Source organism: Hyperoodon ampullatus, assembly GCF_949752795.1.
Source record: "Hyperoodon ampullatus genome assembly, chromosome: 4".
Classification (NCBI taxonomy): Eukaryota; Metazoa; Chordata; class Mammalia; order Artiodactyla; family Ziphiidae; genus Hyperoodon; species Hyperoodon ampullatus.
Window position 1 is genome coordinate 38,083,172 of NC_136917.1, and position 16,117 is coordinate 38,099,288.

Consider the following 16,117-nt stretch of genomic DNA (forward strand, 5'->3'; position numbering starts at 1 on the left):
GAAAAAGAGGAGAAAATGAACAATATGCATACAATTTGACTCAGAAATCCCGCTTCTAGGAGTGTGTTTTACAGAAATAATAGCATAAGTGTGTGAAGATGGAGAAGGACTTTTACTGCAACACTGTCTGTGTAAAAAGAAAACTGAAAACAACCTGTCTATGAAAAGGGAGTTGGTTAAGTAATATGGTACATCCATGTAAAGAATATTAGGCAGGCATTAAAAATAATAAAATGGATATATACATACACCTAATAATAATTATTATTACAACAGCCAATACTTAGTGCTTTCTGTGTGTCAAACATAGTTGTAAGTGGTTAACATGCATTAAACTCTTTTAATCTCATGACAACTCGTGAGGTACTATTGTTATCCCATTGTATAGATGGGGAAACTGAGCCACAGCCGAGTACGGTAACTTATCCAAAGCCACATGATTAATAAGTAATGGAGCTAGGATCTCAGCTTGGAGCCCAGGCTCTCAATCACCACAAAACATTGTTACAACCTACTGCAACAAAAGCAAGTGGCAACCCAGTATATAAAACAGCATGATGTAATTTTTGACAAAAGCTCAAAGGACAGAGCTATGTCTGCATAAGCCTAGAGAAAAATTGCTAATGGCATATAACAAACTGTCTGCACTGATCACTTCCAGGGGGATACTGAAGGGTGAGGGGAGAGTAAAGGAAGGGAATTTTACTTTAGAATTCATATGTCAGCAGTATTAGGGGTGATTTTTATTTCTTGCAATTGTGGTATTTTTCAACCAAAATTTCTATAAATAGTAATGCTTTATAATATATCCCCATACATAGGATACTATATCACTGCTAAAATGAATTAGAGATATATACATGATATGGAAAGAGGCAAAATATGTGATGTTAACTAAAAAAAAAAAAAAGACCATGGTTATATATAGTCATATAAGCTTGTGCAACCTGGTTATTGGAGATATATATATATATATGCAGTTGTAACGAGATGGTCAGTAACACACCATTTCCATCACATGGATATAACAGCCAAGAAGAGAGATAAGAGTAGAGTGTGGTAAAATATTTAGAAAGTGATGAGCTTTGAGTATTTATTACCTTGTTTTAATATAATCTATTTAATTGTATGTTTCTATAATTTAATGTTTAAGAATGGCTGTGTTTGGGGCTTCCCTGGTGGCGCAGTGGTTGAGAATCTGCCTGCTAATGCAGGGGACACGGGTTCGAGCCCTGGTCTGGGAGGATTCCACATGCCACAGAGCAACTAGGCCCGTGAGCCACAACTACTGAGCCTGCGCGTCTGGAGCCTGTGCTCCGCAACAAGAGAGGCCGCTATAGTGAGAGGCCCGTGCGACGCGATGAAGACTGGCCCCCACTTGCCACAACTAGAGAAAGCCCTCGCACAGAAACGAAGACCCAACACAGCAAAAATAAATAAATAAATTACTAAACTCCTACCCCCAACATCTTCTTTAAAAAAAAAAAAAAAGAATGGCTGTGTTTGGACATAGAGAACAGACTTGTGGTTGCCAAGGGGGAGAGGGAAGTGGGGGAGGGATGGACTGGGAGTTTGGGGTTAGTAGATGCAAACTTACATACAGAATGGATAAGCAACAAGGTCTTACTCTATAGCACAGGGAACTATATTCAATATACTGGGATAAACCATGATGGAAAAGAATATAAAAAAGAATGTATATATGTGTATAACTGAGTTACTTTGCTGTACAACAGAAATTAACACAACATTGTAAATATACTATACTTCAATTAAAAAAATTTAAAAAAAAGAATGGTTGTGTTTGACAATCACCTCACCAAATTCTTGAAAATTTCAGACAGCTCTCACAAGCCAGTACCAACAACCTCCAGCATGCTGTCACAGGATCGGAAACTTTCACTTCCCCTATTATGTAGGTCTATGATATTTTCCGTTTTTTCAGTAAATTGATTATTGAGCTTTTCTGATTACAAATAATAAGAGTTTGAGGACTTTAAAAAATGAATCAAGGTCACCATTGGTAAATGGGCTCAGGTCTTGAAGAGATGACTCTCACACACAGATACAGAGATTGAATAGACCTCTAGGAAAATAGCTATCCTGATGATGATAAAATAGAGGGAATCTTATTTGACAGATACTCTGTCAGTATCCACCCCACTCCAACCCCTCAGACAGAAAGAGTAAAATGAAAACATGTAATGCTGGGAGCTTTGGGGTTGCAGAGTGTTTTAATCTGTTACAATCTGTTTGGAAAGCAATAAGATAACACATCTCAAAACCCATAAGAATGTTCATACCTTTCAATTCAAGAATACCACTCACTAGAAATATTCAACAGAACGGAAAAATATTGACAAGAGTAAAAACAGATTCATCCCAGTGTTATCCAAATAGCAGATAACTAGAAACAGCCTAAATAGCCAAAAGAATTTTTTAAATAGTTTAATAAATTCTGGAACACAATCTATCGAGAGAAATGAAATATTTTTGGTGCAGTTAAGCATTATAAAGATGAAGATTCAATGAATGACAGCAGCATTATTCATAACAGCCCCAAACTGGGAACAACGTAAATGTCCTTCAAGTGATGAATGGATTAAAACCTCTGTTCCTTCCGTGCAATGGAATACGGCTCAACAATGCAAAGGAACAAACTATCCATACATATAACAATACAGATGAACTCAAACATGTTATGTGGAGTGAAAGAAGTCCCATGCAAAAGACCACACAGTATACAATTTCACTTATATGAAATGTCCAGAAAATACAAATCTGTAGACTCAGAAAGCACATCAGTGGTTACCATGGGGCTGGGGGTGGGAGCAGGGAGGGACTGAAAAGGGGGCAGGAGGGATATCCTTGGGGTGATGGAAAGTTCTACAGCAGGATTATGGTGATGGTGGCACAATCTGGTAAATTTACTGCAAAATCATTGACTATATGTTTAAAACAGGTGTATTGTATGGTATATAAATTATACCTCAATAAAGTTGTTTTTAAAAAGATTCCATGAAAACAAGAATGTTTATGGCAAAATGTTGAGAAAAAAATAATAAAACCATGTACATACTTAGATTGCAATAATATAATATTTTAACATCTTTATTGAGATATAATTCACAAGCATAAAATTCACCTATTCATGTACAACAGTATAATTCACTGTTCTGAGAAATGAACGTTCCCAGAGTTGTGCAACCATCACCATAGGCTAGGTTTAGAGTATTTTCATAACCTCAAAAACTGTCACTCCCTCCCTTTTCTCTCCTTATCATTTAAACCATCTTAAATTTTATAATCAGTGATACTAGTACATTCACAATGTTGTGCAAACGTCACCTCTATCAGGTTCCAGAACATTTTTGTCACCCAAAAAGGAAACCCCGTCCCCATTAGCAGTCTCTCTCTATCCGCCTTCCACCAGCCCCTGACAACCACTAATCTGCTTTCTGTCTCTCTAGATTTACCTGTTGCAGACATTTCATATAAATGAATCACATATAATGTAGTCTTTTGTGAGTGGCTTCTTTCATCTGCTACAATATCCTAAGCTCCAGCCTTACAGCTTCCTTGCTACTCTATCAATGTTCCAACCTCTTTTTCTCAGGGTCTTTGCACTGGTTGTTTCCCACACCTGGGGTGCTCTACCCTCCTGCCCTTTGCACACTTATTCATAGCTGTTGTATCTTGGCTGAGTGTCCCTGCTCAGAGAAATCCTTTCCCTAACTGCCCTAAGTCAGTCACTTTGGTTATTGTAGCTCGTGACACCCTGTTTTCCTCATTACACTTATTGCAATTTGTAACTACATTTTTGTCCGGCTTGCCTTCTCAAATACATGGATCTGACTCAGGGCCGGGATCAGGGTGAGGCAAGAAAGGCACTTACCTCGGGTGCAAAGTTTAAGGAGGTACCAAATTGCTGAGTTTTCCTTTTGCCTCTCTCTCCAGTATGGATTGGCACAGCACTATTACTCATCCTGTCTTTAAGACAGGTTGATATTTATTCATCGTGGATTGTTTTGCATTAATTTTTTGATTTTTAAAAACATTTTTAAAAATTACATTTGCAGGGCTTCCCTGGTGGCGCAGTGGTTGAGAGTCCGCCTGCCGATGCAGGGGACACGGGTTCGTGCCCCAATCCGGGAAGATCCCACATGCCGCGGAGCGGCTGGGCCCGTGAGCCATGGCTGCTGAGCCTGCGCGTCCGGAGCCTGTGCTCCGCAACGGGAGAGGCCACAACAGTGAGAGGCCCGCGTACCGCAAAAAAAAAAAAAAAAAAAAAAAAAAAAAAAAAAAAAAATTACATTTGCAGGAATTTCCACAGTGGTTAAGAATCCGTCCTGCAATGCAGAGGACGCCAGTATGATCCCTGGTCAGGGAACTAAGATCCCACATGCGGCAGGGCAACTAAAGCTCGCGTGCCACAACTAATGACCCCACATGCTCTGGAGCCTATGTGCTACAACTAGAGAAAAGCCCATGCACTGCAAGGAAGAGCCCGTGTGCCAAAACAAAAGGTCCCGCGTGCTGCAACTAAGACCCAATGCAGCCAATCAATCAATCAATCAATCAATAATTGCATTCGGGAATTCCCCAGTGGTCCAGTGGTTAAGACTCCATGCTTCCACTGCAGGGGGCATGGGTTTGATCCCTGGTTGGGGAACTAAGATCCCGCATGCTGGGTGGCATGGCCAAAACAAAATAAATAAATAAAAAATAAACACATTGCATTGAAATATTATCATGATGACCAAGTTTTTTTTTTTAACTTTGGGATGCTGCTAAATTTTACACCCAAGGGGTGTGCCTCACTCCCCTTACCCAAGTTTCGGCCCTGATCTGTCTCTCTTCAGCCTCAGATCAGGGCCTGGTACACAGTAAGCACTCAATAATTGTTGGAATGAATCAACCATAGCTGTGATGGTTTTGTAGAAATGAAAACGTTACTTAGACTCTGAGAGACTGTGGTAGACAAATTGCATAAATGACCACAATCCTTTACCCTCCAAGATCTATACCTTTTGTGGTGTGACTTTGCTCCTCCCATCAAGAGATGAAGTCAATTTCCCTACCCATTGATTCTGGATTGTTCTTGGGACTTCCTTTGGCCAATAGAATGTGAAGGGGTGCCAGTTCCAAGGCCAGTTCCAGGCCTTCAGAGACCTTGTACACTTCTGCTTTCCCTTTTGAGACCCTGCCTCTGCCCAGGCTCACCTGCTGGAGGATGAGAGATCATGTGGAACAGAGTTGAGTTGTCTCAGCTAGAACGTCCTGAACCAGCCAGCTCCCAGACGCCCCATAACTGACTACATATGCAGGAGCAAGCCTGGCTGAGACCAGAAGAGCTGCCTGGCTGAGCCCAGCCTGAATTGCCCAGTCACAGAGGTGAGCTAAATAAACAGCTATTGTTTGAAGCTACTCTGTTTGGGGTGGGTTTTGTTTTTTCTTTTTCGTATTCTTTTCCATTATGGTTTATTACAGGATATTGAATATAGTTCCCTGTGCTACACGATAGGACCTTGTTGTTTATCCATCCCATATACAATAGTTTGCATCTGCTGGTCCCAAACTCCCCATCCAACCCTCCCCTGCCCCCCTTCCCCTTGACAACCACAAGTCTGTTCTCTATGTCTGTGAGTCTGTTTCTGTTTTGTAGATGTTCATTTGTGTCATATTTTATATTCCACATATAAATGATATCATATGGTATTTGTCTTTCTCTTTCTGCCTTACTTCACTTAGCATGATCATCTCTAGGGCCATCCAGGTAGGTGCAAATGGCATTATGTCATTCTTTTTTATGGCTGAGTAATATTCCATTGTATGTATATACATATATATATATACATATATACATATACATATATATATATATATATATATATATATATATATATATATATACACCACATCTTCTTTGTCCATTCATCTGTCAATGAACATGTAGGTTGTTCCAAGTCTTGGCTATTTTCAATACTGCTGCTATGAACATAGGGGTTCATGTATCTTTTCAAATTATAGTTTTGTCCAGATATATGCCCAGGAGTAGGACTGCTGGATCATATGGCAAATTTATTTTAGTTTTTGAGGAACCTCCATACTATTCTCCACAGTGGCTGCACCAATTTATATTCCTGTTTGGGGTGTTTTGTTATGTGGCTATAGCTAGCTGATGCAGGAACAAAGGCCAGGGTTTTAATACAGAGAAATGAATTGGTAGTGAAGGGGCCCCAGGGGACTGACTGTTGTGGGACTCTAGGAGGAAGCTGATCATAAACCCCACTTCCTGAGCCTCACCTGTGTGTCCAGGTAGGATGTGGATCACCTGCTGTTCTTCCATATCCCACACAGCTATCATGCCCTCCTGGGTGCCAACCACCAGCAGCTTCTCTTCCAGGCTCCATGCTATGGCAGTGATGCCTGCAGCCACACAGAAACAAGAGCTCATGTGTCTGAGTGCTCAGCCATGAGGTACTCTAATGGGCCCCCCACTTCACAGATAAGGAAACTGGGGCACAGACAGAGTCAGTTCCTTGTCCAGAGTCACACACCTAGAAGTGGCAGAGCCAGGATTTCAAAGCCAGCGCTGTCAGATGCCAGATGCAGACTCTGGGTTGAAATGTTTATGTTGATCTGAGGTAGGAAAATGGACTAAACCACTCCTCAGTCATAAGTGTCTCTAGTTCAGCGGTTCCTACCCAGCGGCGATTCTGCCCCCCAGGGAACACTGGGAAATGTCTGGAGACATTTTTGGTTGTTACAACTGGGGACCAGGATGCTACTGGCATCTGATGGGTGGAGGCAGGGATGCTGCTCAACATCCTGCAGTGCACACAATGGCCCCACCCCAGAGAAGGATCCAGCTGCAAATGTCAGAGATGCATGGTTGAGTGCACAGTTGGAGAAGACTCAGGAATGGAATTATATTGGCTGAGGATGAGAACCCTGCTTTCGACTTCTCTTTGAGTTCGATCTGTGTGGGAAAAGAAGGGCTGGTGCCCCACAGAAAAAAATATTTGCCAATAGTTTGAGCAAACACAGCCCAAGACTCTCTGCTGGGTGGATCCTGATTGGATCATCGCTGAAGACAGAGATGGACCAAGTTACACTGGAGAAAACATCAGCCCGAATATCAGGAGACCAGACTTTCTGAATGCCCTGATTAAGTCCTTTTCCTGCTCTGTGCCTCAGTATCCTCATTTGTAAGGTGATGGGGGAGGTGCTGAAATCAGAGCCAGTCCAGGTCTGAGAATCCAGAATTGTGTTTCTACCTCATCGGGATAGGGCATGAAGAGATGAGATTTTTTTTTCTTTCTTTTTTTCCCTTTTTTCTTGGTGGGGGGCGGGGATCACACTCACTGTGTGACCTTGGAAATGTGAACTCAAACTTCTCATTTTAAAAATGAAGAAACTGAAGCCCAGAGTGAGTAGGAACTTTATCAACTTCAACATGACTAGAGCTCGTGCAAGTGGCACAGTGGGTCTGAAACACAAAACATTTCCCTACTGAGATAAGAAAAAGAAAAAATTCACTTTGAGCTGTAACTTCCTTTGCCTACGCCACGACAGACATCACTAATCAATCACCGCACTCTCTGTGATTTGTCCCCCCCAGTAGCCATTCTATCATGCTTCCTTCAGTAATAAAACCCACAGCCCACAGGTTTTAGGTGAGTACGTGGTTACTCAAAGACCATTTTTCTCAAGCTCCCTTACAGTCGAAGATGGCCAAGTTCTCACCAGCAAGACAGAAGCAGAAGTGGTAAGTTCTGCTTCAAGGCCATGCCTTTGAAGGGAAGGGGCCTGCCATCTACTTCTCCTTCTCTCTTCCCACTGGCTGGAATGCCATTGTGATGGTAAGAGCTAGAGCAGCTATTTTGGGCGATTAAATGGAAACCTCACATTGAAAATGGCAGAGCAACAAATTTGAAAGACTTTGGGTCCCTGACCCCATGGAGATACCATATTACCTTTTCTTATGCCTGGACTATTGTGTGTGAGAGAAATGAACTCCTGTTTTATTTAAGCCACTGCTGCTTTGGCCTTTGTTACAGCATCAGAACTTGTATTGTAACCAATATACCATTAAACAAGATTCAGTCTCAGAATCCTTCTCAACACAGCATTCTAGTAGCTGTGCCTAAATCAATTCTTCCATGCATTGTCCTTAGCATCTCTTAGAATTTCTGATTTGGAAGCTCTGTGCCTTGGGAGTGTAGCTTTCCCTACAAGGCTATGTGGCACAAAAATGGCCTGAGTCACAATAACTGGCATTTGAACCAAAGCTAACTGTATTCAGTGATTAATGTGAGAGATTATGGGTGGGCAGATAAAGGGATGGATGAATGGAGGTGAACTGGTAGATAAGTGGACAGACAGATGGCTGGTTAGATGAGTGGGTGAGTGAATGTGTGGGTGTTAGATGGGTAACTGGATGAATTGTTTGATAGATGGGTGAGTAAGTTGGCTGAGTGTGTGAAGGGGTAAAATGACTGGATAGAAGATGGCAAACTGGGGGAAATGGAAGGTAAGTGGTGTGGATAGAAGGGTGGAAGGAAGGGTGACTATTGGAAATACGGACAACTGATGGGTGAATGGATGGATGGATGGGAAGGAAGGAAGGAATAAAGGAGGGAGGAAGGATGGAAGGACATACAGATGGAAGGAAGGGTGGAAGGATGAATGGATGGAGGGATGGGTGGAGGAATGAACAGACAGATGGATAGCTGGATGGAAGGAAGGAAGGATGGAAGGAAAGAAGGATGGATGAGAAATGGATGGAGAGAACTAAATCCTCTTGTCCTTCTGACATTCTGGTGTCCCAGGGAGAACCTACAAGTTCCACCAGCCTCTCAGGGTCCAGTCAGGCACCAGTTCCTAGTTTCCAGACTTACTAGCATGAGGTTGTAAATCTCAGAAGCTATCTATAAGACGGGCACTGAACTCTTAGAGATGAGACCCCAGAGGCAGTTGGCATGCCCTCACTCTGGGCTCATTAGCAGTATTTACACTAGTAATCTACAGTCCCTGGGGGGCAGAGGGAACTGAGTCAGCATGAGACAGCAGGGCCAGGTCCTGATGGCACCCTTGGGGCTTCCCAGCTGGCAGAGGGGAGACCCAGAGAGCAGCCCAAAACACCTACAGTCCACTGCCCCCAGGCAGGCAGGCAGGGGCCTGGCTGGATTTTGGCTACACTTGGGAGACGCACCTTTGTGACAGCCAGTGAGGGTTGCCCGGAGGGGTCCTCCCGGGGGCTGGAGGAATTCTCTGAGGGGCACCAGTACAGGGTGTGGGCACATCCGGAACCAGCTCTGCGCCTGTTGGCACAGCTGTCCCACCAGCGCTGGATGTGAGGTGGCAAAGAAATAGAGGCTGGCCAGGAGTTCTGTATACAGGATGCTTCTCTCTGCAACAGAGGAGATGCTGGTTAAGGGGAGGGGCCCTCCTTCCCTGGGTGGAGCCTCCCTCCTGCCTCCTTTTCTGTGCTCTACACACACTTGCCCCTACTTCAAGTGCACCAGGTGGTTTCCCCCTCTCCTACCCTAGACCTTGGGTTTCCAGATAGCAGGGAGGATGCCTGTCTTGTTCATTGCTATGTTCTGAGTGCCAGGCACCCAACAAGTGTCTGTTAGAGAAATAATGATCACTTCTCCAGTACTTCATAGTTACTGAGTGGGTTAGTGTCCTGTAGCTGCTATAACAAGACAAACTGGGGGGCTTCAAACAACAGAACTTTCTTCTCTCACAGTTCTGGAGGCAAGAAGTCCGAAATCAAGGTGTCGGCAGGGCTGTGCTCCCTCCAGAGGCTCTGGGGGAGGATGCTTCCTTGCCTCTTCCAGCTTCTGGGGGCTTCAGGCGTTCCTTGGCTTGTGACCACATCACCGCAATCTCTTTTTTAATTTTTAATTGTTTATACAATTTTAAAAGGTTACTCTCCACTTACAGTTATTACAAAATATTGACTATATTCCCCATGTTGTACAATACATCCTTGAAGCCTATCTTACACCCAATAATTTGTACCTCCCATTCCCCCACCCCTATTTTGCCCCTCTACCATTTCCTCTCCCCACTGTTAACTACCAGTTTTTTCTCTGTATCTGTGAGTCTGTTTCTTTTCTGTTATATTCACTAGTATGTTGTATTTTTTTAGATTCCACGTACAATTGATATCATACAATATTTGTATTTCTCTAACTTATTTAGACTAATGCCCTCCAAGTCCATCCATGTTGCTGTAAATGGCAAAATTTAGTTCTTTTTTATGGCCGAGTAGTATTCCATTGTATACATATACCACATCTTCTTTATCCATTCATCTGACATTTAGGTGTTTCCATATTTTGGCAATTGTAAATAATGCTGCTAGGAACATTGGAGCACATGTATCTTTTCGAATTAGTGTTTTTGTTTTGTTTTTTTACCCAGGAATGGAATTACTGGGTCATATGGTAGTTCTATTTTTTAGTTTTTTTGAGAAACTTCCATGCTGTTTTCCACAGTGGCTGCACCAATTGACATTCCCACCAGCAGTATAGAAGCGCATCATCCCAGTTTCTGCCTCTGTCTTCACATGGCCTTCTCATCTGTGCGTCTCTGCATTTTCCCTTTTTCTGTTTCAAATCTCCCTCTGCTTCCTTCTTATTAAGACACTTGTGATTGCATTTTGGGCCCACGTAGATAATCCAGGATAAACTCTCCATCCCAAGAACCTTGATCACATTTTTTTTTGCCATATAAAGTAATAGTCATAGGTTCCAGGGATTAAGAAGTGACGATATCTTGCCAGGAGGTGGGGAGGTGGGGGGCAGATTTTTCTGCCTACCACACGGAGGTATCATCATTATTATCCCAAGTGCCCAAGCATATAACAGGGAAAATTGAGGTATGAAGAAGTTAAGCAACTTACATAAGGTCACACAGCCAGTAAGAGGCAGGAATCTGACCCCCAAAGTTTGATTCCAATGCCAAGTGAAGACCAGGGACATTGAAGGTAGACAGTTCATTTTGTCCATGTTGTTGGAGCATCCTAACTGTGGAGGCTGGGGCAATGGTGGCAATGCCCTGTGCCTGGGTTTGCTGGTGGGTGGAATGGGGCAGGGCCAGGATCAGGGGCAAGTGCCCCACTCACCACGGGTACAAAAGTTAAAGTGGTGCCAACAAACTCAACCATCAAGATAAGTACTATTTTAATGCAATATTTTAAAAAATCAAAACTGATGCGCCCGCCCCCTCATCCATGATGAACAAAATATCAGTCTTTTAAAATAAAAACAGGGACAGAAATGGCACCACACCAAGTCATCCTGGAGCCTGAGGCAATGGGAGAAATAGGGAATACCAACGGGCTTTCAGGAGCTGGCTGTACAGTACTGGAATGTGGGGAGAGCGCATGGTTGCTCAGCTGCGCCATCTGGTGGGAACATTCGTTCCTACACCTCCTCCTTGTTCTCGGCAGCCACAGGTTGTCAATCAAGACAAAGCGAGAGAGAGGCATGGACATATATACACTACCAAACGTAAGGTAGATAGCTAGTGGGAAGCAGCCGCATAGCACAGGGAGATCAGCTCGGTGCTTTGTGACCGCCTGGAGGGGTGGGATAGGGAGGGTGGGAGGGAGAGAGACGCAAGAGGGAAGAGATATGGGAACATATGTATATGTATAACTGATTCACTTTGTTATAAAGCAGAAACTAACACACCACTGTAAAGCAATTATACTCCAATAAAGATGTAAAAAAAAAAAAAAAAGAAACACTGCAAAGAACATACTGTGATTTGGGCTTTTAAATCTTCCCTTAAAATGGGCATGTAAGCCCAAGGCTGTTTTCCTGGGAAATCACTCCCTTCGAGGTTTAAGACTGCTGGCGAGCGTGAATGTAGGAGAAGGGTGTAACTGATCATGGGCACCAGTATCTCCCACTTGGGTGGGATCCTAGACACACTTTAGTTCTATCCCACATTTTGCTGATGAGGGAAGCAGAGGACAGAAATGGCTTCTCCAAGGCCGTTCACGTCAAAACATCGGTGCTGTCACATGACCATAACAGGATCCTCAGATGGCGCCATGGGGACAGGCTCTGCATGAATTGACTAGCAAAACTTTCCCAGCAGCCCTAGGTGGGAGGGTCGACCAACATCCCCATTTTGCAGGGAAAACTGAAGGCTGCAAGGCGGGAGTGAGGATGGGGGAGGGGTGAGGGTAGTTAGGGCTTGCAAGGTCACACTGCCAGTAAGTAGCAGAGCCCAGATTTGAATCAGCATGGTGGGACTCAAAATCCATACTCTTGGACTGGTCCATGTAGTAGGGGTGGACATTTGGCAGGGAGCAGAGGCAGACAGATGATGCAAAAGAAAGCCAGCAGAAATAATAACTAAGAGTTAAGATAGATGGAAACAACATGCAATGATGAAATATGCAGGGGTGTGGTGGCCAGGGGTGTCCAGCATCAGTGGTGGCTAGACAGGCTTCTCAGACAAGCAACAGTTGTCAGGTCTGAGCAAGCCACGGAAGGGATATAGGAATTAAGCACCTTTATAAAACCCCTTGTAAAAGCCCTCAAATCAAAACCAGCTGGGATGGGAATTCCCTGGCAGTCCAGTGGTTAGGACTCCAAGCTTCACTGCTGGGGCCCGGGTATCCCCGGTCGGGGAACTAAGATCCCACAAGCCGCGAGGCGTGGCCAAAATTAAGAATAATGAGGATGATTATAAAAATAAAAATAAAAAACAAGTTAGTTGTGTTAGAGCTGATGGTAAATGCTGCACTATGTGGACTTGGTTTCCTGGGAATGGGGAGTGAAGAAGGATCTGGAACAAGGAGGAGCCTGGTCAGCTCTCTGGGTCCCACCTAGCCAGTGTCACCAGCCCACTTGACCTACCTGTGGGTGATGGCCAGGAGTATGAAGCCATCCACGGGCTGCCTGGCCAAGCAGTTACCCAGATCTCGACAAAGCCTCACCCACAGCAAGGGTGGGAAACGCAGCAGCTCTTTGCTGGGCGGGGTCCAGTCTTGGTACACGGCCTGCAGGACCTCATCATCCAAGGACAAGACATCCTTCATCTCCACCTCTGAGAGCCCATGTCTGCAGGGAGAAAGGATGGGCATTGGAACACACCTCTGTCTTCTGCATTTGGAGGACTCAGAAGCCGAGGAAGGGACAGCACTATGGCATCCTGCCCATCACCAATGTGTTCACTATGGGGATCATTATTTGGACGGTGCCCACGCCCAGCCAGTACCAGACAAATTTCCTCAGGGTTGGAGAACAATCAGAGTTCATTTCAGAGCAGATGAGAGAGGGAGGCTGGCTTCTGCTTACAGGGAGTACAAACACCTTGTGTGTGTATGTGTGTTTTCTATAGCTAGGACAGCAAAAGAGATGATTTATTGTACACATGTTACATTCAGCCACAACTGAGAACAGAACTAGTCCAGAATGTCACAGGTCCAGGGCAAAGGAAGGGACCGTTTTGATACAAGCAAGGTGGGTCTCTCAAAGGTGGTCGAGGAGATCAGAATGGCCATAGATGTTCCAGATCCACTGAGACAAGTTCTAGACGATAGGCAAGCAGTCCAACAATTTGTACCAGCGTCCCTGTCCTCTGGCTTCCCTTGTTTCTGCTCCTGTGGCTTCCATGGGTGTACAAGTTTACTTGGACCTCTGCTTCATCCTTCTTCTTTTGCGCTTCAGCCTAAGCATTTGCTTCTTCTTCCACTTTGCTCTCAGGGTGCGGAGGTTTCTCAGAAGATGGCGCTAAGGCCAAGAGCTGTTTTTTTTTAATTCCCTGATATTGATCAAAGTCTTCATTTTGATCAAAACACTTGCCATATTCTTTACACATATAGAATACCTGCTCACTTGGAATTTTCTACTCTCCAACGAGGTGGCTATTAACATCAGTATTCTCTGCAATCTCTTCCACTGAGACCATCTCATCTTTGACAATCACAGGTATGTCACTGGTGGTGTTCTCCACACTTTCTCCATTGGGGTAGCCAGGCCTTCTCCCTAACCTGCTTTTCTCCTCTTGACAGGTCTTTCCAAACCAAAATTCCTGGGAGCCACACCACTGGGATTTACTTGGTAGCACCGTGGTGTGGGCCTGTGTTTCCGCAAAAATTTCCTCCATCAGAATAGAATCTTCTGGGACTCCCCTGGTGGTCCAGTGGTTAAGACCCTGTGCTTCCAATGCAGGGAGCACATGTTCGATCCCTGGTCAGGGAACTAAGATCCCCCATGCCTTGCGGTGTGGCCAAAAGAAAAAAAAAGAGTAGAATCTTCTTTCTCACTCTTCAATACACCCTCAATACAAACCAGGCTTGGATCTTCTCTTTGTGGTTTCAGGCACAATGGCTTATCCACCAGATCAAAATGGGACATCCCAGCAGGCTTTCGACATGGATATCCCAGGGAAGCATGGCCGCATACTTCTCTGGCATCACATCACTGTACAGGGCCCTCTGGGCAGGGCCAGGCCAGTCCATTCATTCTCAGGGAAGCAGCTGGAACCTGGAAGGCCACTGACATCAGTAAAGTACTGGCATGTTTGCTTAACCACTATTCACAGAGTGTCATCTCTGTGCTGTCCCCTGGAGGACAGAGAGTTAGACGCCCATGAAGCTTGTCTTCTAGTGCAGAGAGCCACATAGAAAATAACAGAAAAAAAAAAAAAAAACACAAAGAGTTTGGGTAACTCCAATTGCTAGGAAGAAGATAAGCCAAATCACATGACAGAGAGTGACAAGGTGAGTGGCAGGGGAGAGATGCTTCTTGGAGCAGGTGGGTCCCTCTGAGAAAGTGTCACAAGAGCTGGGATTGTGCAGGAGGGAAGGAGCGAGTGTGGGAAAATCTGGGGCCAGGGTGCTCCAGGCAGGGGGATGGGAGGCAGCCAGATCCAGCAGGCCTTGGTAAGGAGTTTGGATACTTTTCTAAAAGCATTGGGAAGTCACTGGAAGTGTTTAATCAGGACAGAAGAAATTCAGTCTCATTCATGATTTTAAAATCTCATTTCAGATAGGTGTTCCTACCAAAACCTGTACAAGAATGTTCACAGCAGCACTAGTCATAATTGCCAAAAGGTGGAAATAGTCCAAATGTCCATCAACAGATGAAAGGATAGAAAAATGTGGTTGCTATGGACTGAATATGTGTGTCTCCCCCAAATTCATATGTTGAAGTCTTAATCCCCAAGGTGATGGTATTAGGAGGTGGGGCCTTTGGGAGGTGATTAGGTCATGAGGGTGGAGCCCCCACGAATGAGATTAGTGCCCTTATAAAAGAGACCCCAGAGAGCTCCCTTGTCCATTCTGCCATATGAAGTTTCAGTGAAAAATGACTGTCTGTGAACCAGGAAGCAGGCTCTCACCAGGCACCAAATTTGCTGGTGCCTTAATCTTAGACTTCCCAGCCTCCAGAACTGTGAGAAATAGATTGTTTATAAACCCACCCAGTCTTATGGTATTTTTGTTATAGCAGCCCACATGGACTAAGACAGGGGTGTATCCATACGATGGAATATTATTTGACCATAAAAAGGAACAAAATGCTGATACACACTACAATACAGATAAACCTTGAAGACATTCTGAGTGGAAGAAACTAGTCACAAAAGACCACATATTGTATGATCTCATTTATATGAAATATCCAGATCAGAATCCATAAAGGCAGATCCATTCATGGTTGCCAGGGGCTGAGGGAGGAGGGATGGGGAATGACAGCTAACAGGGACAGGGTCTCCTTTCAGTAATGATGGAAACGTTCTGGAACTAGATAGAGGTGACGGTTGTACCACATTGTGAATGTACTAATGTCACTGAATTGTAACACGTTAAAATTTTAACTTTACATTGTGTGAATTTTACCTCAATTAAATAATTTCACTTTGCTAAATGCAATGAGGAATACTGAATTGGCTCCAGGACCAGAAAAAATGATATTGGTGGAAAAACTGGTGAAATCCGAATCAAGTCTGGAGTTGAGATCATGGTCACGTATCAATGCTAATGTCCTGGCTTTGACAGCAATGCTGTGGTTATGTTGGATGTTAACATGAGGGGAAATAAGGGGCAGGATCTATGGCAACTCTGTTCAACCTTTTTATC

General features: G+C 44.1%; 1 protein-coding gene across 1 annotated transcript in view; it reads right to left on the bottom strand.

The window, feature by feature from the left end:
* Positions 1-16,117, bottom strand: part of NWD1 (NACHT and WD repeat domain containing 1) — a gene marked incomplete at both ends in the record, with an annotated part of 37,182 nt that overhangs the window by 1,983 nt on the left and 19,082 nt on the right. The window contains 4 exon segments of the mRNA XM_079701520.1: positions 6,307-6,429; positions 9,218-9,415; positions 12,787-12,794; positions 12,891-13,094. Coding sequence (XP_079557646.1) covers positions 6,307-6,429; positions 9,218-9,415; positions 12,787-12,794; positions 12,891-13,094 — 533 coding nt within the window.